This window comes from Peromyscus eremicus, chromosome 7 (genome assembly GCF_949786415.1).
Source record: "Peromyscus eremicus chromosome 7, PerEre_H2_v1, whole genome shotgun sequence".
Classification (NCBI taxonomy): domain Eukaryota; kingdom Metazoa; phylum Chordata; class Mammalia; order Rodentia; family Cricetidae; genus Peromyscus; species Peromyscus eremicus.
The window spans coordinates 16,933,299-16,959,881 of NC_081422.1; the positions used below are offsets into that span (position 1 = coordinate 16,933,299).

General features: G+C 52.0%; 1 protein-coding gene across 1 annotated transcript; it reads right to left on the reverse strand.

Annotated features, from left to right (window-relative positions):
• Positions 1-3,347: 3,347 nt before the first annotated feature.
• Positions 3,348-25,169, reverse strand: Tyk2 (tyrosine kinase 2). Its single transcript, XM_059267412.1, has 23 exons — positions 24,964-25,169; positions 22,788-22,911; positions 22,434-22,581; positions 21,916-22,079; positions 19,101-19,467; positions 17,747-17,947; positions 17,507-17,664; positions 14,314-14,422; positions 14,019-14,214; positions 13,828-13,931; positions 13,432-13,608; positions 13,250-13,337; positions 12,076-12,203; positions 10,971-11,106; positions 10,732-10,886; positions 10,137-10,287; positions 9,842-9,939; positions 9,216-9,408; positions 8,752-8,870; positions 8,012-8,184; positions 7,665-7,782; positions 4,577-4,687; positions 3,348-4,492 (listed from the first exon to the last, which is right to left on the reverse strand). Exons 1-23 carry the CDS (start codon positions 25,157-25,159, stop codon positions 4,358-4,360), a joined length of 3,549 nt encoding a protein of 1,182 aa, XP_059123395.1. The 5' UTR covers positions 25,160-25,169; the 3' UTR covers positions 3,348-4,357.
• Positions 25,170-26,583: the final 1,414 nt, after the last annotated feature.

The following is a 26,583-nucleotide window of genomic DNA, read 5'->3' on the forward strand; positions in this document are numbered from 1 at the left end:
TGCCTTCAATTCCTGAGTTCTGGGAGCGCAACTGTGTGCCACCATGCACAGTTTATGGATTCCAGGGGGTTAAACCCAGGGCTTTGTGCATGTTGTACAAGCAGACTATCGAAAGAGCTATATCCCAGCCCTCTTTCCTCCTTTCTTCTTCCTTCCTTTCTCTTTCTTCCTTTTTTATTTTGTTCTTTTTCTTCCTTTTTTTTTGAGACAGAGTGTGGAAGTTTGAAGGTTATGGCCCGCATAATCTGTGAGTGGCACTCTTAGGAGGTGTGGCTTTGCTGCAGTAGGTGTGGCCTTGTTGGAGGAAGTGTGTCACTGTGGAGGTGGGCTTTGAGGTTTCCTATGCTCAGGATACCGCCCAGAGTCTCAGTCAACTTCCTGTTGCCTGTAAGATGCAGGACTCTCAGCTCCAGCACCATGCTGCCTGCATGCTGCCTTGCTTCCTGCCATGATGATAATGGACCAAACCGCTGAACTGTAAGTGAACCACCCCAATTAAGTGTTTCCTTTATAGGAGTTGCCATGGTCATGGTGTCTCTTCACAGCAATAAAAACCCTAACTAACACACAGGGTTTCTCTGTGTAGCCCTGGCTGTCCTGGAACTTCCTCTGTAGACAAGGCTGGCCTGGAACTCAAGAGATCCCCCTGCTTCTGCCTCCCAAGTGCTGGGATTAAAAGCATGCACCACCATGCCTGGCTGGCTTTTTGTTGTTATGTTTTGAAACAGCATCTCTCTACATAGCCCTGGCTGTCCTGGAACTCACCATGTAGACCAGGCTAATGTCGAACCCACAGTGATTCACTTGCCTCTGCTTTTTTTTTTTTTTTGTTTTTGTTTTTGTTTTGTTTTTTTGAGACAGGGTTTCTCTGTGTAGCTTTGGAGCCTGTCCTAGAACTCACTCTGTAGTCCATGCTGGCCTCGATCTGCCTGCCTCTGCTTCCCGAGTGCTGGGATTAAAGGCATCGCTTCTGCTTCCTAAATCCTGGGATGGAAGATGTGCACCACAACCACCCAGCTTTTTTTCTCATTTCTTAAAACAAGGTACCATGCAGCTCAGGCTAGTCTTGAACTTGCTATCAGCTGGGCAGTGGTGGCGCATGCCTTTAATCCCAGCACTCAGGAGGCAGAACCAGGTGGATCACTGTGAGTTCGAGGCCAGCCTGGTCTACAGAGTGAGTTCCAGGAAAGATGCAAAGCTACACAGAAAAACCCTATCTTGAAAGAAAAAAAAAAAGGGGGGGGGGAATACCACCACCACCAAAAAGAACTTGCTATCATCCTGTGGCCTCAGCCTCTTCAGGGCTGGGCTTACAGGTATGAATGACTGGCATTTTTGGCTTTTAAGATTTAATTGTTTATATATGTCTGTGTGTAGGTATGTGCACATGAGTGCAGGTGCCCAAGGAGGTCAGATCCTCTGGAGCTAAAGTTCAGCTGGCTGACAGCCACCTGGCATGGGTGCTGGGAACTGATCTCAGATCCCCTTGAAGAACAGTACACACTTTTAAGCTATCTCTAATGCCCTATGACAGGCCTTCTTATTTTCTTTTTTCATCCTGATCTCTTTGTGTTGACTGCATTGGGGTTGAATGCCTGGGCTCAAGGCTGAGTCAACAGGTGGAGACAGCACCCCCAAGGGTGGTTAAAACAGTCTCATACAGGTAGCCCACGCTCAGAGCCCATCAGTGGAAGATTCTAGGGGAACTCTACTGATAAGCCATGTCTCCACCTCCTTCTGTTCACCCACTCTCCTGACCCTCGTTAACTAGTCCAGGCAGATGTTCTCTGCTCCAGAGAAGGGCCCAAGGGTCCAGGTGGGCATTCCCTTCCCCAACCATCTCAGGCGTCTTGGGGCTTTATGAGTCTCTAATTGAGAGAGACATCGGAGCCCTTTGCTCCCTTGAGGTAACTGTTGACTCACCTGTAGCACCCCCACTCCGAGTACCTCCTCAATCAGAAGCAGGCAGATCTCTGTGAGTTCGAGGCCAGCCTGGTCTACAGAGCAAGTTTCAGGACAGCCAGGGATACACAGAGAAACCTTGTCTCGAAAAACAAAACAAAACAAACAAAAACTCTTGAAGGTAAAACCAAGCAAGTCTTGGGTCCTCCCTTTGGAAGGAACCCTGCCCAGAAAGAGGTGAATCAGATGCATGAGTGTTCGGTCACGGTTGGTGGGCAGAAGAATGCAGTTTAACTGACTCGAAGCTGGCCTGCGGTACACCTGCTGCACACTCTAGTTTCCACAACAAATATGTTACAATGGAAAAAAAGAAACTAGTGGAAACAAGAAACAGAAGGACTCCGATTGGTGAGGGGAGTGGCTGGGCTCAGGGGCAGGAGCATGTCCCAAGCTTGTGGCAACGATCCTCCATGACCCCAAAACACAGCAGATAAGTAAATAAACCAGTCTTAAGGACACTGCCTTGCATTGATGCAATGGTCATTTTTTTTTAAGGCAAGGCTGGCTCTCTCTCTCTCTCTCTCTCTCTCTCTCTCTCTCTCTCTCTCTCTCTCTCTCTAGTCCTGGCTGACCTGGATCTCGCACAGATCCACCTACCTCTGCCTTCTGAGTGTTGGGATTAAAGGTACAACCACTATTCCCAGCTCTCAAATTTTTTAAGCAAGACTATATATGACTGGGCTTGGTGGCATGAACTTGTCTTTTAGAGACTGGGGCACTGAGGTAGTAGGGCAGCAAATTCAATATATGTGATAGGATCTGTATTGACATGGGTGTGGTCCAACCCCCTCCATGGTATCAACACTCCCAGAGTCCACTAAACAGTAAGCACTGATTGGCACACATCTGGGCAGCTCCAGAACAAGTGTGCTTCCCCGCTTTGCAAACTAAGTCATCCCATGGCTTTATGTGGCTTAAGGACTCACTTCTGATATTTTAATTCCATGTGGCCCTTGGGACAGAATCAAGGGCCTTGTTATGATGGGCAGGAGCTCTACCTCTGAGCCACACAGCCCACAGCCCATCAGGGCCTTAAAGTGATTGTGTTACCATGCCCATAAAGTCCTTAGAGATCCTTCTTGAGGGGCTGGAGTGGGGGCTCAGTGGTTGGGAGTGCTGGCTGCCCTTCCAGAAGACCCGGGTTCAAGTCTCAGCACCCATACGGCCGCTCACAACTGTCTATATAACTCCTGTTCCAGATCTGACACCATCACACAGATATACATGCAGGCAGAATACCAATGTCCACAAGATACAAATAAATAAATAGTTAAAAAAAAAAAAAAGAAATCCTTCTTGGGAAGGCGGTTATTTCCCTGCCTTTCACAAACACATCTGATCGTACAACTCATCAGAATCTCACCTCTTCATCGAAAACAACAGAATAGTAATAAACATAAACATTTATTAAACACTTATCTATGCCTCTCTCCTAAGCAATTTAAACACAACTCATCAGCGCTCTTTATCAGTCCTATGAGGTAGAAAGCCTGACCGTCCCCATAGTTGAGACATAAGGCCCAGAGAGGTCAAGACATTTACCTGAGGTCACACAGGAAGGAAAGGGTAAAATTGGCAGAGTCCTACGTATGTGACAAATGGCCCTCCTGTATTGTATGCAAATGTATGTGCAGGTGTGTGTGCATATGTGTTTGTGCAGAGGTCAGAGGACAACTTTGGGTACTCTTTCTGAGGCACTGTTCCACCATTTTGTTTGGAGGCAGGGACTCTCATTGGCCTGAGTTTCACTGAATGGACTAGGCTGCTGGCCAGCGAGCTCCAGGGAGCTGTCTGTCTCCACCTCCCAGTGCTGGGACAAGCATGTCCCACCCATGCAGCTAACGTGGGTTCTGGGACTTGAACTCACATCCTCAAGGCAAGCACATTTGTAAGCACTTCACGGACTGAGCAATCGCCCCAGCCTCCAACAAGCAGTGACTGAGTGCCTTCTGCAAACCAGGAACTGATCTAGCTGGTGGCTTAAGTTGCGAGGGAAGGAACCCAGGTCTCCCTGCTGCTAAGCACGGGCTGGTGGTTGAGGGCTGATCAGAAGCGCTGCAGCTTCTCCTAAAGTCTCGCTCTATCTGCACACCTGGCCATGCCACCTTGCCGAAGATGGAACCCAAATCCCCCGGGGCCTCCAGCAAAGCAAACGGGTTCTTCCCAGCTAGTGAAGACGATGGGTCTCCACTGTGAAAAGGTGGACGGACCCAAAATGAAAGACTCAAGGATCCACTTGGCCCTTCTGCACGTCCAGGGTCTGCTCGGGTCACAGCCAGGCTCACGGTCAAGGAAAGAAAGTTGTTAGTTCGCAGACAGGGGTTTCCGGGCAAGAGTAAGGTGCAGAGCACGTGGAGGCTTCTCCGTGGGGGCCTTCCCCTGACGCCCCTGAACATCAGCACACGCTGAACACTGAGGGCACCTGGCCTTGGTACTTCTCCTGGGCTGTCTTGAGGATGGGCACAAGATTCTGGAAGGTGGGCCGGAAGGAGGCCTCCGCCTCCCAGCAGTTCTTCATGAGGAGATAGATCTGGGGGTTGAGGGAGAACGGGGCTGTGAGACCATTCACCCTGTGTCATGAGGGTTGGGGGGGAACCGCCGTAGAGGGACTCACCTCACAGGGACACCTGTCAGGCCGAGGCAGCCTCTCTCCGCGTTCCAGCAACTCTGTGAGCCTCAGCACGGTCATCTGGCCCTGGGTGACGCCGATGAGCTCGATGAATTTCTAAGGCACAATTGACAGCATTTATTTGCACAAGCCGTGACCCCATGCTTCTCAGGGGTGTGTGTGTGTGTGTGTGTGTGCGTGTGTGTGCGTGTGTGTGTGTGTGCGTGTGTGTACACGGAGTGTGCTCAGGCAAGGGGAGGCCAGAGGACGACGACGAAGGTGTCCCGTTCTATCCTTCTCTGTCTTAGTCCTTTGAGACAGGGTCTTCCACTGAATCTGAAGACAGTCTGGTGGCCAGCAAGCCAGAGAACTCTGTGTCTACCTCTCACGGTTCTGGGGTCATATGTTGCCTACTCATACAGCCAGGCCCAGATCCCCATTCATGTGGGAGCATTCATGTCTGCATGTGTGTGGGCACATGTGTGTAGGGTATGTGCCCTGGCACATACATTAATATGAGACAGGAGGTTGACGTCAGGAATCATTATGATAGAGCTCATCTTCCACCTTATCCACCGAGGCAGGGTCTCTCAATCAAACCCAGAGCTCCCTGATATGACTAGTGTGGTTAGGCAGTGTGCTCTAGGGATCCCATCTCTGCCTTCCCAGGCTGGATTTAAAGCAGGGCCACCACGCCCACCTGACATTCAAGCGGGTTCTGGGGATCCAGACTTCTGTCCTCACGCTTGCAAGTGCTTAACTGCTGAGCCTCGTCCCCAGCTCCCACACTCTTTCAAGACAGGGTCTTAGGTGTCCCAGGCTGACCTTGAACTCCTGATCCTCCTGCCTCCACCTCCAATGCTGGGATGACAGGCAAGCCCCACCATGCCCATTTTATGCTGGCCAAGGGGAACCCAGGGCTTCATACATGCATGCCAGGCCAGTGTTCCACCAACTGAGTCACAGATCCAGCCCCCTTAAAATCTATTTCTTCTATTTCTTTTTTCTTTCTTTCTTTCTTTTTTTTTTTTTTTTTGGTTTTTTGAGATAGGGTTTCTCTGTGTAGCTTTACGCGTTTCCTGGAACTCACTCTGTAGCCCAGGCTGGCCTCGAACTCACAGAGATCCGCCTGCCTCTGCCTCCCGAGTGCTGGGATTAAAGGAGTGCGCCACCACCACCCGGCTTAAAATCTATTTCTTGAGACAATGATCTTGCTATGTTGTACAGGCTGCTCTTTACTGCTTAGGCTCAAGGGATCCTTCTGCCCTGCTCTGGGTAGCTGAGGAGAAATGCTATCTTTGGGGCTAATCTAATACTCTCCTGGTTTCTCCCCCTAGTTCATGGCTAACCAGTCACTGTGGTCCACAACTCTTCAGTGATTTGATCAGACAGATAAACTAGTCGGGCCCATCAGAAAAAGTCACAGGTGCTGGAGAGATGGCTCAGAGGTTAAGAGCACTAACTGTTCTTCCAGAGGTCCTGAGTTCAATCCCCAGCAACCACAAGGTGGCTCACGACCATCTGTAATGAGATCTGGTGCCCTCTTCTGGCATGTAGACAGAATACTGTATGTGTAATAAATAAATGAATCCTAAAAAGAAAAAAAAAAGGTCACAGAAATTTAGAGCAGGAAGAGAAGATCCCTTGGTCTCTGTGGCTGAGGAGTGTCAGGTGATAGCAGGACAAGGGTCACTGTGTACAGAGCAGAGAGCCTGAGACACCACCACAGTGACTGCAGGATGGAGCTGGAGACATTCCTGACAACACCTGAGACCTCACAATAAATACCAGGATTGTATACATTTTGAGTATTTCCATTTAAAACTCCCCTGCAGGGGGAGATGGCTCAGTGGTTAAGAGCACTTGCTGCTCTTGCAGAGGACCGGGTTTAATTCCCAGCACCCGCATGGCAGCTCACAACAGGCTGGAGCTGAAGTTCCAGATATGACGCCCTCTTCTGGCCTCCCTGGCACCGCACAGATATACAAGTGTGCAAAACACCCACACACAGAAAATAAAGATGACCAGTTCTGCAGCGCCAGCAGAGGCTGAGGTAAGAAGGCTGTGAGGTCTCGGGCAGCCCGAGTTCCAAAAGGAGCCCCTATCTAAAGCAAAACAACGGGCTGACAAGAGAGCTGGGGGGTGGGGGGGGGCAAAGGTGCTGCCCACCAAGCCTGATGCCCTGAGTTCCCCGTGACAGAAGTTAACGACCTCCTGCGAGCTCTCCTCTGACCTCCACACGTGCCTCAGCACAATGTGCTCCTCCCCAGTAAGTAAACATAATGTCATTTTAAGAAACATTAAAACAGGGGCTGGCGAGATTGCTGAGCTGACAGAGGAGCTTGCTGCCAAGTCTGTCCACCTGAGTTCAATCCTGAGGGCCACACAGTGGGAGAATAAACTCCTGCAGGTCGTCCTCTGACTTCTGTCAGGGCCAAAAGAAACTCGGGACAAAGGGCTAACTGTGGTGCCTATTAGCACACCAAAGTGCACGCTGGCTCCCAGGCTGGGGGTGCTGGTGTACCTGTTACACAGTCCACGCTGGTATCCCGGCGCTTCTCACCCACCCTACCCTAAACTTCTCCGGCCTCTCATTCGTGTATAACCCTGGCATTTTGGCCACGCGCTCTCTTGGCTCTCTCTCCTCTTTGCCCCCGACCCCCATGGCCCAGTTCAGTCTACTGGCCATGTTTAGTCCACTGCCTTCTCTCCCTGCTTTGGACTCTTCCAAGATGCCTCTGGCTTGCCCTCCTGCAGACAATAAACCTTCCCCTCAACCACACTCTAGAGTGGTCATGTCCTCACTTTATCCATTTGGTACTGAAAACCCCATTTACACAACCTCCACGTGTGTGCTGTGGCATGTGGGTGCACACCACAACACACAATAAATAGGTGAAAAGAACCACTCAAACAACCTCCCCGGAACAAAACAGTTCCCACAGTGCTGGGCAACACTTGCCCATCAGGCAAGACTGGGCTAAGCAGGCTAGTGACGAGCCTGCCAGTGTCGAAGGGCTGGACTTTAAATGCCTGCTTTTCCAGAAAAGCCCCCTAGCAAACACAGGGGTACAGTGGGGCAACTGTCGCTTACCGTGGGGGGGCTCTGGCTAGAGTCACAGTACGTCAACAGCTCATACAGGGTCACCCCGAAGGACCAGACATCTGATGCATAGTAAAATTTGCATTCCTTCAGGCATTCTGGGGCATACCTGGAGGAGAGAGAGGGGGCTCAGCACAGGCTGGCTGGACTTGCAGTTCACATCCAGTCAAAGGACCCCTGAGATTCCAGTTGGGACCTAACCCTTCAGGGCACAGCCCTAGGGGTTTCAGACCTAAGCCAAGCCAAACTGGACTACAGGGCTTTAGTCCTGCCCCTTCCGCCCCTAGGCCCCGCCCAGCTCCCCTCTGAACCCTAGGGTCTCCTCCACTCCTCATCACCAGAACACCGGGCTGTCCCCGTCCTCGCGCACGCGGTAGTACTCGTGGCCTTCAGGCACTGCCTTGGCTAGGCCAAAGTCTCCAATCTTGACCAGCCTGTCGTTGTCCAGAAACACGTTGCGCGCGGCTAGGTCTCGGTGAATGTAGCGCTGCCCGTGCAGGTAGGCCATGCCCTGGGGTGGGGCAGGGCGAGTCAGGCTCAGCCCCGGCCTGAGCAAGCAAAAGAAGGAGCCAGAGCAAGGCTTGCGGCCATGCCAGCAAAGCTAGACAGGAGGGTGTTTGGAGGGACGGGGTCAAGCGCAGGTGGGTGGGTCCAGGAACGTGCAAACCTCTACAAGATTAGGAGCGGGGCTTTCGGGACAAGCTGGGCTGGCGCGCAGAAGGGGCGGGGCTCGGTGGGCGGGGCCAACCAGGGCTGGACGGGTCTCGGAATAGTCAAACCTCAACCTCTACAGGGTCTGGGATAGGGCTTGCACTACTAGGCCAGGCAAGGGAGGCTGAATAGGGGGCGGGTCAGCTGGGGGGCGGTGGTGGGAGGAGTCAAGAAAAGATGGGTGGGTCCAGCCATAAGGAAACTAGGGATTAGGGGTGAGGCTTATGGGGGCGTGGCCAGGTGACGGGACACAAAAAAAGTGAAAGGGGTCCAGTCCAAGGACAAGAGCATGGACGGGGATAGACCCCTTCAGGGCCAGCAGAAGCAGAGGTGGTCCTCTCTGGAAGGAGGGGCGGGGCCATCCCACCTCGCAGATCTGCTGGGCGAACATCAGGAGCTGTGCCAGCCCCACGCTGTGCCGCGGCAGGTAGTCCCGGAGGCTGCCCAGGGGGACGTATTCCATGACCAGCTGTACAGACTTCTCTCCTGTCAGAAAGAGACCACAGGGGATGGACGCTGAAGGAGGGCTGGAGTCCCTGTATCCTGGAGCTCCGCGCACTGCACACACAGATCGCTCTCACGGTGCGGAGACAAGACCAAGACCCGTGTACACTAGGTCAGGTCCATGGACGAGACGACCCATGTAGAACCGTTCCTGTGTTAGGAAGGTGCGGGGGGGGGGGGGGGGGGAGGGCGGCTCCTGTCCATCCGGGCCCCAGTAGGCAACACCCCCAACTGAGAGGGCTGCCCAGCCACACCCCCACCGAGGCTGAATAATTCTAATTGGTCAGGATGGTCAGGCCCCGCCCCCACACGCCAGGCCTGGCACACCTTGGTCCTCACAGCAGCCTTTGTACTTGACAATGTGTTCGTGGTACAGGGTCCGGAGGATCTCGATCTCCCGCTGCCAGCCTGAGCGGAGCTGGGGACCACATCCCTCCTTTAGGGCCTTCACAGCCACCATCTCGCCGGTACCGTCATTGGTTGGATCATAGCAGTACAGGCTGACCTTGCCAAAGTGGCCCTGGCAGAAGTGGGCAGGAGGGTCAGACCAGGCTGCAGAGCCTGCTGGGCCCTATTACCTCCCTTCCAAAGCTGAAGACGCTCCCATTTCTCAATACTATACTTTTTTTTTTCTTTTCCTTTCCTTTTTTTTTTTTTTTGAGAGAGAATCACACTATGAAGTACAGGCTGGCTTGGAACTTGATATACAGACCAGGCTGGCCTCAAACTCAGAGATCCACCTGCCTCTGCCTCCTGAGTATTAAAGGCATGGCTATTATGACTGGTCCTCAGAACTATTCTTAAGACTTCTTTCAGACACATCCCAGCCCTCCAGGCTCCATCCCAAATCTCCAACCTCACCCCCCACCCCCACCCCACCCACTCTCCCTCCAGATCTCCAAACCCCACCCCAGCCATTCACCCCCACCCCAGCTCTCCAGCCCAGCCCTCACCTCGCCCAAATCCCGGATCTTTTTCAAATAACGCTTGTGGAAAACAGTGGGGTCTGATGCCGGTGAGTCTGAGTTCACAGCCGAGATGCCCACTAGATCTGGAAGAGCCAAGGCCTTCAGTTAGACCTGGGTCTTTCTCCAAACAGTGTCACATGACTGGTCCCTGCTCCCCAGCATCCCGCCCACCTGGACACCCTTAGGTGAGTCAGAAACTACCATGTACCACTGTACAAGCGAAGTCCCTGCACTGGTAGGGACCCCAGCTGCGCCCCCAACCCCCAGGGCCCCGGCTCACTCTGTGGCTGCAGCCTAGTGAGGTCCCGCAAAATGGTGCGGAATGACGGCCGCTGGGCTGGTTCGTAGGTCAGGCACTGGCGGGTGAGTGTGGCAAGCTCCGGGCATGAGGGCTCGGGCAGCTGGTGCTGCTTTGTGTAGAATCGTTCTTTCTGTGGGGGTGATGACCCCAGAGAGTGAGCACGCTACTCCATCCACATCTTCCCCCAAAGACCCAGCCAAGCAGCATGGCTGGCTCAGACCAGTACCTGGTCTTTTTATGCCCATTTTACAGAGAAGGTAGCTGAAGCCTGGTAAAGACTACAGAGTCAGGAATTAGAACCAAGTCCAGCTGGCTCTGCAAAGTTGGTGCAGGTCTACCAAGCCATCCCCAGCACCCTGGCTTCCTTCTACCGGCCCTTCCTCCCTGCCCTCAGCTCAGCTCCCTTAATGCCCCCGGAACTTTACAAAAGCTGTGTTTGGAATCAAGGCTGCTCTTCCTGGCCGGGCTCATGAGCAAAATTATGCACTTAATGAAACGTTCTTTAGGAAACCTTTTGAGCCACTTAGATGGACCAGGGAACCCTTCGGAGTCCATAAAAATCCTTAAGACATACCTCAGAGGGGCAGCGACCCTGCAGGGGTGCCTCCCCATCAAAGCAGATCTCAAGGAGGGTGGCACCAAAGCCCCACATGTCCGTGGCAGTACCCAAGCTACTGGCCTCTCCAGACAGGCACTCAGGAGCTGTCCATGGGATGCGCTCCACCCGCTCTGGAGAGCACGGGTCACAGGTCAGCAAGAGTGGAAAGGGCAGAGGAAGGCCATCCCTGTGCTCAGACCTACCCCAGAACTCACCCTCCCTGGAGAGGGCACCTTGGCCCACACCGGGATCACTTAGCTTGATGAAGGGGCTAGTGCCCTCCTCCAGCCCCAGCCGGGCCAGCAGGACGTTCCGGCCACATACGTTCCCGTGAACCAGATTCTTGTCCTCCTGGGTGGCAGAGGAAGAAAGTGCATGACTGGGGGGGGGGGTCGGATTCCACGTACCACCCCATCCCATAAGGCTCCTCCTGACAGGGATGGCCGTGTGAAAATGACACTGTCAAACTATCGGGACAGCAATGCTACGTCATCAGTACCAGGCAACATTGGGCGCTGAGTGGGTAGCCAAGGCTCTTGGTCAGGAACAAAAATCTAGAAAGACCCCACTGTAGTCCCCAAATGCCCCTGCCTCAGGGACTTTGCACAATCTAGAAAGACCCCACTGAAGTCCCCAAATGCCCCTGTCTCAGGTACTTTGCACAGGCTGTTCCTACACACACACACACACACACACACACACACACACACACACCTCCAAAAATTTACTACTTAGCAGAGGATGGCCCTGACTCCAGATCCTCCTGCCTCCACCTCCCTAGTACTGAGACTGCAAGCATATATCACACCCTGTTTATACGGAGCTAGGACTGGAACCCAGGGCTTTGTCCATGCTAGGCAAGTGCTCTACCAACTGAGCTACAGCCCTACCCCCTTTTTCAATGCTTGTGACAGGGTGTTGTGTAGCCCAGGCTAGCCTCAAACTCACTATACAGCTGAGAATAACTGAATCCCAGATCCTCCTGCCACAGCTCCTGAGTGCTATGATGACAGGTATGTGTCACTATGCCTGGCTTCGCTGTACCCCATTTTCTATGGGAAACTTGATACCCCCAGATAGGGAATCTTGACTGATCCTTCAAGGTACCAAGGAATGATTATTCAAATGAGAGAGCAGACCTTCTGGGAACAGTGTGATCAGAACAGCAATGGCTGAGGTGTATCAGAGGCCAAGCATGGAGATGTGCTCCAGGAAATCACAGTTTAGAACTGCAGCTCGGTGTGGCCTCCCACACTGATGCCCACACCACACTACTACCCAGTCACTGACACTGACACTGTACCCCTCAGGTCCACGTACCAGGTAGCTGAGGGCACTGGCCAGCTGCTGAGCCACAACCATCTTCCAGGTCATGGGCACTCGGCCCCTCTGTCGCCGTAACCACACATCCAGGGGACCATGTTCTACGAACTCTGTCACAATGATATCTGCAAAGATATCATTGCTAGAGAGGCAGCCACCTGCCTCTGCCTCAGGGTCCAGGACAGATGGTGGGGCTGAGCGGGGTTTGGATGGGGGTGCTTTAAGAACAGGGAGGAGAGCAGGGGCCGGGATGGAATGGGGGATCTAGGCACAGAGCAAGTATCCAAGCAGAGGCCAAGATGGAGTGCAGGAAGTGGAGAGGAGGTGGGAGGGGGGTGGGCTGAGATGTGCAGTGGGCCAGGCACAGGCTGGGAAGCAGAATCGGGGCACACCAGGGAGGCCTGTACAGGAAGCCTGGAGGGACAGGCAGGGAGGGGGCAGAGGTGTCCAATCAGGGTGGGAACACAGGGTGACTGGGACCACGCCAGGATTGGGATCTGCCTGGGGCCACAGGGCTTAGAGTATGCATGAAGGATGCAAAAGGAATTATGGGAAGAATCAGACAGGGCCAGCCATCAGGGTCTGGGTCAAGGAGACAGGGCAGAGCCGGTGTAGCGAGGGGTCGGGGAGGGTCAAAGTGCAGTGAGTGTTCGGAGGCTGCTATGTGGTGAGGGGTGGGCACATCCTGCAGATCAGGTTTTGTCTGATCTCAGGACTACAGGAGAGATTGATGGTCAAATGAGTGTGGCTCAGAGGCAGAGCCCCTGCCTGGGATACCATAGTGAGGAGCTGGAGGTACGACTCAACGATAGAGCCCCTGCCTGGGATACCATAGTGAGAACCTGGAGGTACAACTCAACGATAGAGCCCCTGCCTGGGATACCATAGTGAGAACCTGGAGGTACGACTCAACGATAGAGCCCCTGCCTGGGATACCATAGTGAGAACCTGGAGGTACGACTCAACGATAGAGCCCCTGCCTGGGATACCATAGTGAGGAGCTGGGGCATCGGCATCGCTCAGGGGTACAGTGTTTGCTCCACAAGCTGACAGCCTGGGCTCCATCCCCAGTACTACCAAAAAAGGGGGGTGGTGACGAGTCAGGATACAGGCCAGGGAGAGGGTATAGAGGGTGGAATGCAAACCCAGTCGGGTGTTGGGGTGAACTCACTCTCTGAGCCACGGACACAGACACCATGCAGGAAAGCCAGGTGCATGTGTGACACCTGGCTCATGAGGCTAGCTGTTTCGTAGAAGGCCTGTGGGGACAGGGCAGGTCAGGCTCCTGCAAACCCACTCTGTCCCTCCCAGTCCTGCTCTCCAGACACCCCAGGGCCAGCCTTGCACACTTACCAAGGCAATGTTATGGTGACTGGGATCCAGGACTTTAAGCACCACTCGAAGCTGCTGTCCACTGCCCCCACCAGGCTCAGGGGGACAGTCATTGTCCACTTTGCCTTCGTCAGGGCCTCCCACTCTTAGAAGGCCTTCGTAAACATTGGTCCTTGTGCCTTGACCCAAGTGGGACAGCTGTAAGAAGTGGCGCTGAATGCAGCAGTGTTGGCGGCCAGGTGACGCCTCGCCCCCAGGGCCACGCCCCAGATGTGACGCCACGCCCCCAGGGCCACGCCCCAGGGCCACACAGGTGACGCCACGCCCCCCAGGGCCACGCAGGTGACGCCACGCCCCAGGGCCACACAGGTGATGCCACGCCCCCCCAGGGCCACATGCCTTGCCCAGACTACCCACCTGAGTGATTTCATCCTGGTGAACCCTGTGGAAGCTGAGCTGGCTCAGGTTAAGAGGCTGGGTGTGGGCACTAGACCCCCGCATGATCACGAGGTTGGAGATTTCTAGGCACAGGAGTAGACACTGCCCTCGTGGGCTGGCTTCAGAGCACAGTGTCATCCCTACCCAGTGCCTCTCACTGTCCTACTCACCTCCTGGCCGGGGCAGGCAACAGTGGTGCAAGGGGAAACAGTCTTCACCGGCCCGAAGCGAGCAGCCCTGCAAGGCGAGCCGCAGGTCCCCCACACTGTCGAAGGACCGACCCCAGCCATCCAGCACAAAGGCTCCAGGTTGCTGGGTGATGGGGAACTTTCGGAGGCGCAGGCCCTTCGGGCCACTGCCGGGAGCCTGGGGAGGTGGAAGGAGATGTAAGCGGGTCAGGCAGGGCTTAGATCCAGCCTATGAAGGGCGCAACTCCCTACCCCTGTACCCCGGCTCCAGACCCACCGGGTTCCGATGGGCCACAGTGAGGATCAGGCGGTGAAGGTGGCTGGTGCTCCACTGAATCAGGTAGAGGCCATCCTCTGGCCACAGCTTGGCTTGCACAAATGGATCCCTGGGAGAGGAAGAGAGCAGGGGATCACCATCAGCCTCTTGCAGTCACTGTGAGATCCACGCCAATGAGCACAGGAGACCTGCCCAGAGATACACACACCAGCAACTCCAGCTCTCAGGAGGCTGAGGTCACAGGATCACTGAAAGTTCAGGTCCAGCCTGGGCTACATAGTATGACCACGTCTCAAGAGAAAGTGGGGGGGAGTGGGGGACCTTAGAAAATGAGGTTCAGATCTCTAGCACCCATGTGGGAATCTGGGAGTGGAAGCATGCACTTGTAATCCCAGCCAGGGCTACAGCTCAGCTAGTCCAGCCAATCAGTGAACTCCAGTTCCAGTGAGAGACCCTCATCAAAAAATAAGGTGGAGGGGCTATAGAAACAGCTCGGCGGCGGCAAACAGTGCCTGCTGGTCCTGTAGAGGACCAGAGGCTGGTTCTTAGCACCCGTACCTCACACCACCTGTAACTCCAGCTCCAGGGTGTCCCATGCCTCATCTGGCCTCCGTGGGCACCCACATACATGTGCCATACACTCACATAGATACACATATATACATATGAAAAATAAAAAGAAATCAATGGAGAGTGACTGAGGAAGACACCCAAGGCCAACCTCTGGCTCCCTGAATGCCCACACATACATATAAAACCTTCAGAGAAAGCCGGGTGGTGGTGGCGCACACCTTTAATCCCAGCACTCAAGAGGCAGAGCCAAGCAGATCTCTGTGAGTTCGAGGCCAGCCTGGTCTACAGAGCGAGTTCCAGGACAGGTTCCGAAGCTACACAGAGAAGAAACCCTGTCTCAAAAAACCAAAACCAAAACCAAACACCAAAAAAGCCTACAGAGCCTGTGAGATGGCCAAAGGCACTTGCTGTAAGCCTGGTGACCCACATGGCAGGAGAGAACTGACTCCGGAAGGCTGCCCTCTGACCTCCCACATATACACTACGGCATGTCCTCCCCAAATAAATAAATGTGTAAAAAATCACAACTACCGACAGTAAGTCCACACATACATGTACACATACATGTGATCACTGACATAGAGAGATACATGTAAGAACAGTCACATGTGCCTAACATCACACACAGCCACTGACAAAGTGACAGATGCTGAGACAGGAAAACAGCGGTCTGATGTCACACGGGTCACACCCAGACACAGCCACAAGGGACAGGGTTAGTTCCAGTACAGAGATAGTCACGTGTCCCCAAAACACAGATCATGGATGCAGTTCATCACCCTGAGTCACAGGGCCATGTGGGGACACCATTTCCATGTGCTCTGTCCCCTCTGAGGCTCATGTCGGGTCCTGTACCCAATGATGGGCTGGAGAGATGGCTCAGAGGTTAGGAGTGCTTGCTGCTCTTCCAGAGGACTCAAGTTTGATTCCCAGCACCCAGAAGGGGGCTCACAACTGTTCTGTGACTCCCAGCCACTGTGAGCACCGGATATGCATATGGTGCAGACATGTATGCAGGCAAAAAACCAAACCAAACAAACAGAAAACATACACATAAAATTAAGCTACAAAAAAAAAAAAAAAAAAAAAAAAAAAAAAAAAAAAAACCTAAAAAAAGAAAAAAGGTAGATATAAACCAGGTGTGGCAACATATACCTCTAGTCCCAGCACTGGGAGGTGGAGGCAGGAAGCCAGGGAGTTCAAGGTCATCCTCAGCTACATAGAATTCAAGCCTAGTCTGGGCTAAATCAAACACCATCTCAAAAAACAAAACAAGGGGCCAGTGAGATGGATGACTCGGGGTACAGAAGCTAGCTGCCCAGTCTGACGACCTGAAGTTGATCCCCAGCACCAAGATGGTAGGAGAGAACTGACTCCTGTAAACTGTCCCGTGACCACTACTCATGTGCTGGCTGTCCTGGTGCACACCACCACATCCGGTTCAAGCAATGCTGGGGACTGAACCAAGGGCTTCATACACTAGCAAATGCTCAGCTTCCTGCAGCTGAGCTATAGCCACAGACTAGACTTTTTTTTTTTTACTATATCTGTGCGTGCGTGCGTGCGTGCGTGCGTGCGTGCGTGCGTGGGTGGGTATGGTTGTGTGCGCCACTGTGCGCATGTCAGAGGACAACCTCGGCCATCAGTCCTCACCTTCTGCCCTGTCAGAGGCAGGGACCTGTTGCCGGCCACCATATATGCTGGGCAGCATGAGCCTTCAGATTCCATCTCTACCTACTGTGGCACTGTGGGAGTGCTGGGACTCCACACACAAGCTACTGAGCCATGTGTCTTCTAGAGGTCCAACTCAGATCCTCACAGCAGAAGGCAGGCCCTTTATCCACTGAGTCATTTCCCCGAGACATTCGTACAATTTAATTTTGAAGGCTGGAGAGATGGCTCAGACGGTAAAGGGGCTTACTGCTGTTCTGGAGGACTCAAGTTCGGTTCCCAGCACCCACACTGAGTGGCTCACGACCATCTGTAATATCAGCTCCAGGAGGATCCCACACCCCTGGCCTCTTTGGGCACCTGCACTCAAGTATGCAGACATACTCACACACATAATTTAAAATAATAAAAATAAATAAATCTTTAAAATTTAATTTTGAGCTGGGCGGTGGTGGTGCATGCCTTTAATCCCAGCACTCAGGAGGCAGAAGCAGGTGGATCTCTGAGTTCGAGGCCAGCCTGGTCTACAGAGTGAGATCCAGGACAGCCAGAGCTACACAGAGAAACCCTGTCTTGAAAAACCAACAAACAAAATTGAATTTTGAGATAGGGTCTCAGTATGTCCCCAGCTGACCTGCTTGGATTGAGTTGTACACCACCACAGCTAACCTCTTTTCTAAGTATCCAGACTAAGTTATTTTATTATAGTAATGAAACATGGACTAGTATGAGGGCCTTGATATCCCAGAGGTGGCAGCAGCAACGACAAAAATGGAGACTGAAAGGGGTCACACAGAGGCCGGACAGTGAGACACAAACACGGTGGCACACTGATGTGGCCCACAGCTAAATGGTGTGATAGCAGGTGCACAGACACACACTAGGCAGAACACACGAACTCAGCTCCGGCAGCACCAGCCCCTGCCACCCGCGGGCCACCATCACTCACATCAGGGGCCCATGGATGCCGTTCTGGATGCTAGTCAAGAGCCTGGGGGGTGCCACCTCATGGCACAGGTAGTGGCTGGAGTCAGCGGTCAAGCGGAAATAACCATCCACCAGGGCCACAAAAGACAGGGCCTCAGCCCGGGAGCGGAGGCACAGCAACTGTGGGCCGGGGGACATGGTCAGGGAGCCCGGCAGGACACACCCCTGCCTCCTCCGCCAGCCTGGTGCCCAGGGACCCCACCAAGCACTTGTTGTCCTGCAGGTGGATGTGCACGTGACATTCCTTTAGCACCACGTGGGAAATGTCCTGGAAGTCACAGAAGTAGGTCCAGGGTGCTTCCCCAGGGCTCTTAGCCAGCTGCTCTCCAGGCTCAGGGTCCTTGGCTTTCTTCCCAGACCGGTTGCCTTGGGGATTCCCTCTGCTGTTACCTCTCTCAGATTCCTAAAAAACAAGCCAGGGGTGGGGAGGGGGCCAGGGGACAGAGCAGGGCATGGATAGTTTAATGTCCTCTCAAAGGACAGAAGGAAACTGGGTTCAAGCTTCTAACTCCAAAAGTCAGAAAGCTGCAGGAAGATCAACATGAGTTCCAGGCCAGCCTGGGCTACACAGCTGAGTTCCAGGCCAGCCTGGGCTACACAGCTGAGTTCCAGGCCAGCCTGGGCTACACAGCTAAGTTCTGGGTCAGCTGGAATTATAGTATAGACTAGGACACTAACTAAAAAAATAAAAATAAGCTGAGCGGTGATGGTGCACACCTTTACTCCCAGCACTTAGGAGGCAGAGGCAGGCAGATCTCTATGAGTTCAAGGCCAGCTTGGTCTATGGAGCAAGTTCTAGGACAGCCAGGGCTACACAGAGATACCTTGTCTCAAATAAATAAATAAACAAACAAACAAACAAACAAATAAATAAATAAATAAAATAAATAAATAAAGAACCCTCAGCCACGTGGTGGCAGTGCACACGTTTAATCCTAGCACTTGGGAGGCAGAGGCAGGCGGATCTCTGTGAGTTCAAGGCCAGCCTGGTCCAGAAAGTGAGTTCCAGGACAGCCAGGGCTATACAGAGAAACCTCTTCCAAAAAAAAAAAACAAAGCCAGGCGGTGGTGGTACATGCCTTTAATCCCAGCACTCGGGAGGCAGAGCCAGGCGGATCTCTGTGAGTTGGAGGTCAGCCTGGGCTACCAAGTGAGTTCCAGGAAAGGCACAAAGCTACACAGAGAAACCCTGTCTCGAAAAACCAAAAAAGAAAAACCAAAAAACAAACAAACAAACAAAAAACCACAAACAAAACCAAATAAAAATAAAAACCCCTCAAGGGCCAGGGACACAGCTCCACAGCTAACGGTGTTTGCCCAATGACCTGAGTTCCAGAGCCCACATGGCAGAAGGAGAAACCAGCTTCCCCAAGTTGTCATCTGATCTCCACATGCACACCCTAGCACACCCCTGCCCATCTCCCACAAATAAATGGAGGGGTAAAAAAATCGAAGGAAGGACATAAACAGGATAGATGGACAAGCCTCCAAAGCCAGGTGAGGACAGGGCTCACTTGAGCCACCCTGAGGAGCCCACAGCTAAGGTGAGTGCTCACCTGTATCTGCAGTGGATGCCACTGGATACCTCCGGTGCCTGTCACCAGTACCTCGTGGGTGGGAAGCCTGGTGGCCAGCTCTGGGCCTGGGTCCCCAGAACTTTGCCCACTGTTCTGGATGTAGCAGGGGTCCCTCTCAGGCTGGTCCAGTACCTCCAGATGACACACCGGAATGTGCTCTGAGCCAAATCGAGGAGCCAGCCGCTCCAGGGTGGCCAAGTACTTAACCATCACAACCTGCTGGGAGAGGTGGCCAGGCTGAAAGGCCCGCAGGAATCGCTGGAAGACTCTGCGGAGACGCAGGCGTGTGAGTGCATTGTGCTGACGGATGTGCTGGCGGAAGGAGCGAGGGATGCAGTTCTTAAAGCTGTAAAGAGGACACGGAGACATGTCAGAGCCTGTGCAGCCAGACAGGCTGGGTGACATGGGGTTAGTGGCTTAACCTCTCTGCTGCCTAATATAGACAACAAGGCTTATGTCATGAACGTGGAAATAAAGAACTCAATTCACATTACTGTGGCTTCTGCCCTTAATCCCAGCACTATACAGTGAAATTCTGTCTCAAAAATTTTTATTTTATTTTTATTCCTTGTGTGTGTGTGTGTCACCACAATGGTCAGAAGAGGGAGTCAGATTCCTTGGAACTGGAGTTACAGGTGGTCGTGAGCCACCATGTGGGTGCTGGGAACTGAACTTAGGTCCCCTATAAAAGCAGCCAGTGCTCATGAGCACTCAGCCATTTTTCCAGCCCCTTACCTTAGGTTTTATATTACATAATTTACCCCAGGCTGGCTTGGAACTCACTGCATAACCCAGACTGACCTCAAACTTGAAGTAATCTTCCTGGTTCTACCTCTTGGGTCCAAAAATTACAGGTGCATGCCACCACATCTGGTTCTAATTTTTTTAATTTATTTATTTGTATTTTATGTACATTGGTGTTTTGTTTGCATATGTTTGCATGAGTTGCAGACAATTGTGAGCTGCCACGTGGGTGCTGGGAATTGAACCCAGGTCCTCTAGAAGAACAGAAAGTGCCCCTAACCTCTGAGCTATCTCTCCAGCCCCTAGCCCTAATTTTTTGTCTTATGTTTTGGGACAGGGTCTCATGTAGACTGCTGTGGGATAATGCTTTTGTACACTGGTTTAATAAAACATTGATTGGCCAGTAGCCAGGCAGGAAATATAGGTGGGATAAGCAGACAAGAATTCTGGGAAGAGGAAAGCTGAGTCAGGAGACACCAGCCCACTGTCCAGAGAGCAGCATGTAACGGCACACAGGTAAAGCCATAGAACACGTGGCGACATATAGATTAACAGAAATGGGCTGAGTTTAAGTGCAAGAACTACTCAGTAGTAAGCCTGAGCTAATGGCTGAACAGTTTTAATTAATATAAGCCTCAATGTGTTTACTTGTGTTAAGATTCTGCCCTTACTCCAGCTGTGTGACCACACATGCGCAGCTCAGGAGTTAAGGAAAGGTCTTGCGTCTTATGTCATCAGCGTGCCCTGGCGACTACATATGCGCCTTTAAAAGCCAGACAGACCCCATCCTCTCTCTCTGTGTTCTTTCTCTGCTCTGCCCCCCCATCTTTCTCTCTCTCCAGCCCTGGCTCTCCTCTCTCCCCTCTCCCCTCTTCCCTCCTAATAAAGCTCTGAAAACTAACACTGAGTTCTGTCGTGACTGTTACCTTTCCACGTGGTAACCAGTGCCACTTGCCACAACCAGCGCCGCCGCCAGCGCCGTTGACCGTCCTTTCAACTTGGGGGATGCGAGTAGGAGAGATTTGACGCAGAAAAACTTCCAACTACAGCAGCCCAGACTTGCCTTGAACTCTTGTGTTGCCAATCTTGAACTCCTGATCCTCCTGCCTCTACCTCCCATGTGTTCATCAACCAGACCAACTACTATTAGCTAATTTTTTGGAGGAGACTAGTTCTTACACTGTAGCCCAGGCTAGTCTAGAACTTTCAATTCTCCTGTCTCAGCACACTGGTAGCTGTTGACTACAGGTCCTTGCCACATGCCTGGCCAGAGACAGACCCTGAGCTTCCAGAAACTGCCTAGGATTTGATATTTGAGCCCTCTAGTGCCTTCCAGAAGTCTATATCCTGCACCCCAGGGAACCCCACTCTGTAGGCTTGGGTTTTATAGGGTTTTCTCTTTTCCGTATGTGCATGCGTGGGGGGAATCCACAAAACGCGGGTCACAGACTCCTCCTCCCTCTCCTTGCACGACCATTTCCACAGGCCTAAGCATATCTTCCCTTAATAAACTCTTCGTTGTACCTTGTGGCTTTTCTCGCATGGTAAACAGCACCACTTAATAACTAACCCTGAATCCACCTTTCTTCTCAACTTTTCTACATTTCATGTTTGTGTTTCTTTTTTTTCATTAGGATTCTACATTATTATTATTATTATTATTATTATTATTATTATTATTATTTTATGTGCATGCTGTGTGTGTGTGCATGCGTGCATGCATGCCAGTGAAAGCCAAAGCAGGTTTTGGAGCCCCTGGGGCTGGAGTCTGGGACAGCTGTGAGTTGCCAGACGGACGTGCTGGCAGCTGAACTCAGGTCTGCTGAGTCATCTCAGCCCCAGCGTTTGCATTTCCTTTAGTACCCAACCTGCTTTACAAGAGCTCCAGAGGTGGTACTGAGCTCCCAATACTTAGAGCTAGTGTGAGTACACAGTAGGTGATCAATAAGCGTGCTGGATAAATGAGGGCAACATGAAAGGTCCACCCTGGGTCCCCCGGCTGTGGGGATTTCACCCGCTTACTCCTAGTTCCCACTCCATTTCCACTCACCTGACCTCCCTGGCCACCTCCTCCAGGGGGACACCACGGCAGAGAGCAAGGTGGCAGAGGTGCAGAAAGGCCATGCCCAGGCTCTCGTTCTTAAAGTGGTGGATCTCTTCCTCACTAGACAGGTCCCGCAGAGACACCACATCGTTCATGAACTCATGCTTTCCCTGAGGGGTAGAGGGATGAACAGAGAAGGGTGTGGGGATGTTTTTGCTTTATTGCCAACAAACTGTAATTCTCTACTTCTAGGCACTTGTGGGGGAGGGAAAGATAAGAATATTCCTAGGAAGATCAAATACACATCACATACACCACCTCCTCACGATCTTGAGACCACGGCAGACATTACTAGTCAAATATAGCACTCATTCACCCCAAATTCTTTTGGTAAAGACAGCTAAAAGACCCCAGCTAGTATGAGCAGAAATGTATTAGCTGAAGTGGAGTGGGAAGTGGAAGGGAGTCCTTAACTGTTCCTATGTTTCCCCCAAATAATCTAGACTTTCCATCTCTGCTCATACCTGCTCAAAGAGGTATTCAAATGAGGCAGAGTCCAAGAGCTGCACACCCTGCTCTGCACGTTCTGAGGAAGTCTCTGTCCCTGGGAAACCACATCGGTATACAGCTGGTTCCTGGGGATTCATGCCATGCCAGTTCCGGAAGTAAAATCTGCAAGAAGGGAACGAATAAGCAGAGCCAGGGAGGAGGTTCAGCGGGTAAGGGTACCTGCCAAGCCTGAGGACCTGTGTTTGATCTGAGAGACCATGGCATAGTGGATATATTGAATTTCCCTCCACACATGGATACAAGCACGCACACACACACACACACACACACACACACACACACACTCCTTCCAAGAGGCCTTCACTCACCTCATTCGGAAATACAGCCTTAGGTTCACATCTTGGGATGTATCTAGGATGTGGTTTGGGGGCAGCCAGACCTTGGCCTGCGCATCATAGAGGGCAAAGAGATTCAAGCAGGGTGGAGTGATACCTAGAACACGGGAGGGATGAAGTCAGAAGCCTTCATCTGCAGACCTTAGCTCTGAGGATCCTGCAACCCACTGCCTCCTTTCACATACCCTTCCCAGGCCCCCTCCTGTCTACAAGCTGTCAAAAACTGATATATACACAAGGCAGTTCAGTATTTTCACCATCCCAAGGCTTCCCAGAACTACATTTCCCAGAATCCTTTGCAGCTAGGACAGAAACATTGGACTAAATGGCACATGATCCCAGAACTCTGGAGGCTAAGGCAGAACAAGGTCATTATCTGCTACACATAAGTTGGAGGCTAGCCTGAGCTACATGAAACCCTGTCTCAAAAACAAAACAAAACAAGCTGAGCATAGTGTCACATCTCAGCACTCAGAAGGCAGAGGCAGGTAGATCTCTGAGTTCCAGGCCAGCCTGGTCTACGAAGTGAGTTTTACGACAGCCAGGGCTACACTGAGCAACCCTGTCTCAACATACAAACAAATAAACAACAGCCGGGCAGTGGTGGCGCACGCCTTTAATCCCAGCACTCGGGAGGCAGAGGCAGGCGGATCTCTGTGAGTTCGAGGTCAGCCTGGTCTACAGAATGAGTTCTAGGACAGGCACCAAAACTACACAGAGAAACCCTGTCTCGGAAAACCAAAACCAAACAAACAAAAAACAAAACAAAAAAAAACCCAACAAAAACAAAGGTCTCAACCTGTCAGATAAACACAAATTGCTCTCCAAAGTTACTACAAGTAGCTTCACTACAGGCTTGATAAAATAAGCACCTTGCTGCGAAACAGCTTTCTAATATACCAACCGCTCTGCTCTCTGGCTTAAGTCTTCCATGGCTCCCTATTACTGCCCACAGAGCAGTCCCAACCCTTCAGTACTGAGTCACTAGGACCTGGCTTCTGCCTCTTCTGATGCTTGATGACAGGCCTCACAGAGCCCGGGCCTTGGACTTCTTTCTCTGCTTCCTGCCTCCACGTCCCAGAGTACTGGGATGATAGTTTTGCACCATCGAGCCTGGTTCAGGGTGCTGGGGATGGAAGCTACGGTTCTGTGTGTGCTGGGTAAGTGTTCAACCAGCTGAGTGACAAGCTCAGCCCCAAGTTCCAACTTGTACTTCCTTTTCCCAGTTCTCAGAACCCGCACCCCAGTCAGCCTGGAGGTCTTTTGGTCCCTCCAACAGGGCTATCCCCTGGATCTGTGTGGAGGCCATTTTCCCTAGAGAGGTCAGGTCCCATGGCTCACATCACACAACAGAAATTAGGGCGTTGAGAGACGCCCCAATCCGGCTGCCACACATTCCCTGTGACGGTCTGAACATGTCCTGACACTCACACGTTGAAATCTTAATCATCACAAGTAACGTGTTCATGGAATTTAAGGGCAGAACTTTTGACATGTGATTAGGACTAAAAAAGGTTATGGAGGTGGGGCCTAATGACAGCATTAGTGACTATTTTGGGGGGTACAGAGGATAGAAATTAGAACTTTGCACAAACTGATCCACCCCCTAGCCCCTCACTGGGGGGTTCTGGGAAGGGGCTATAACACTGGGTCACATGCCAGCCCCTCACTGGGGGGTTCTTCTTTTTTTTTTTTAAGATTTATTTATGTGCATTGGTGTTTCACCTGCATGTATGAGGTCTGTGTGAAGGTACCAGATTGCCTGGAACTAGAGTTACGGACAGTTGTGAGCTGCCATGTGGGTGCTGGGAATTGAACCCAGACTCTCTGGGAGAGCAGCCAGTGCTCTGAACCACTGAGCTGGGGATTTCTAGGCAGGAGCTCTACCTCTGTGCCTCAGACTTATTTTATGAGACAGGGTCTTCTTGTGTAGTTAGTTTGGCCTGGATCTTGTGATCCTCCTGCCTCAGCTTCCCAAGTTCTGGGATCACAGACAGCCCTGGCTCAGCACTCTTTTCCTTCCCTGCCCCTCTAGAATAACCGCCCCCCACTGGCCCTGGCTTGAGCTGGCACTCAGGACTCACTCCTTTTTGTCCAGTGACTGTGAACCACACCATCAGCCGCCCCCATCCTGAGGCTCCACACTCACCGACTTTATGTGCAATGTGGATGCAGATGTCCTCCGCAGTGAGAGATGCCTGGCTGAAGGTGACCCAGGGCTCCCCGCCCTCCGGCCCAGCCCAGTGCAGCAGCACCATCAAGCTGCCTGTGGGCACCAGGGGCTGCGCTTTTCTGCCATCGGCCGAGCTGTCTTCTGAGGTGGCTCTCCGCCGACACAGAGGCATGTTCGTTACCACTCACTGCTGGTTAAGGACAGGCCGTCAGTTCTGGGCCCAGAGGCCTCTTAGCGCCTCAGCCTTCCAATCACCCAGGCTGAAGTCCAAAGAAAGAGTTGGGTCTTACCTTCCTTCAACCTCAGTTTATACACTTGTTGGACCGCTGGTTTTAGTGATAGCAAAGCCATCCTATATTTTTGTTTCATTTTGTGTATTTAGACAGTCTCATGTAGCCCAGGCTTGCCTCCAACTCACTACTGTACGTTTTCTTAAATATTTGTACGTGTGTGTGTGTGTGTGTGTGTGTGTGTGCCCACCCACATGTGTGTGTGCCCACAGAAGACATAACTCCCACGGAACTGGAGTCACAGGCAGCCATGAGTCACTTGACATGGGTGCTGAAAACTGAACTGTAGTTCTCTGGAAGAGTAGCAAGTACTCATTCTCTGACTCTGAACCATCTACCTAGGCTGTATTTGTTTTCTTTTTTAAAAACAATTCTCGCTTGGGAAACTGAGGCCGGTGGATCTCTGAGTTCAAGACCATCTGGTCTACAAGGTGAGTTCCAGGACAGCCAGGGCTACACAGAGAAATCCTGTCTCAAAACAAACAAACCCAAATCTCAGACAGCCCAGGCTGGCCTCAAACTTACCATGTAGCCCAGGCTGGTCTTGAAGCTCTGATCCTGATGTTTGAATCTCAAATGCTAGGATTACAGGTGTGCAACTGTTTCTTTGATTTTTTAATGCCTTTTTCTTTTTTTTTTTGAGAGAGGGTCTCACTGTATAGCCTGGTGTTGGCCTGGAACTCACTATGTATAATAGGCTGGCCTTGAACTCACAGAGATCTACTTACTTCTGCCTCCAGAGTACTGATAATAAAGATGTATGTCAGCCCAGAATGTTGGAGCACACCATAAATCCCAGCACTTGGGAAACAGAGGCAGGCAGATCTCTGTGAGCTTGAGGCTAACCTGGTCTACAGAGATAGCTCCAGGACAGCCAGGGCTACACAAAGAAACCCTGTCTCTAAAAACCAAAAATGAATGAATGAAAAAATAAATAATAAAAAAATAAAGGTATGTGTCACCTACCACCCAGGAAGTCTTATTTAGTCTGAAACAAGATCTCAATATGCTTTTTCCAGACTGGTTTTCAATACCTACATTCAGGCAATCCACCTGCCTCAGCCTTCCAAGTAACCGGGACTACAGACATACAGTAGTGCCAGCAGACTGAACCCGCCTGTCTTGTTCTTTGGGAGGGCAATGAGGTTCACAAGCTCTATCTACCTAGCTCATGCCAGCCTTGTGCTCCAAACCCTCCTGCCTACTAGAACTGCAAACACAAGTCACCACACCCTGCTTTCTCCTCAATAAACAATCTTACAACAGTCTGAAGAGCCACCCTGAGGTCCACGTTGAGGAGAACCCT

What these genes read in the sequence shown, in the direction of transcription:
- Tyk2 (XM_059267412.1), bottom strand. Translation starts at nt 25,159, where the DNA reads ATGCCTCTGTGTCGGCGGAGAGCCACCTCAGAAGACAGCTCGGCCGAT. An exon ending in TTGCCTGCCCCGGCCAGGAG is followed by an intron (nt 13,932 to 14,018) that starts GTGAGTAGGACA and finishes TCCTGTGCCTAG; the next exon opens with AAATCTCCAACCTCGTGATC. An exon ending in CTAGCCAGAGCCCCCCCACG is followed by an intron (nt 4,688 to 7,664) that starts GTAAGCGACAGT and finishes ATTGTGCCTTAG; the next exon opens with AAATTCATCGAGCTCATCGG.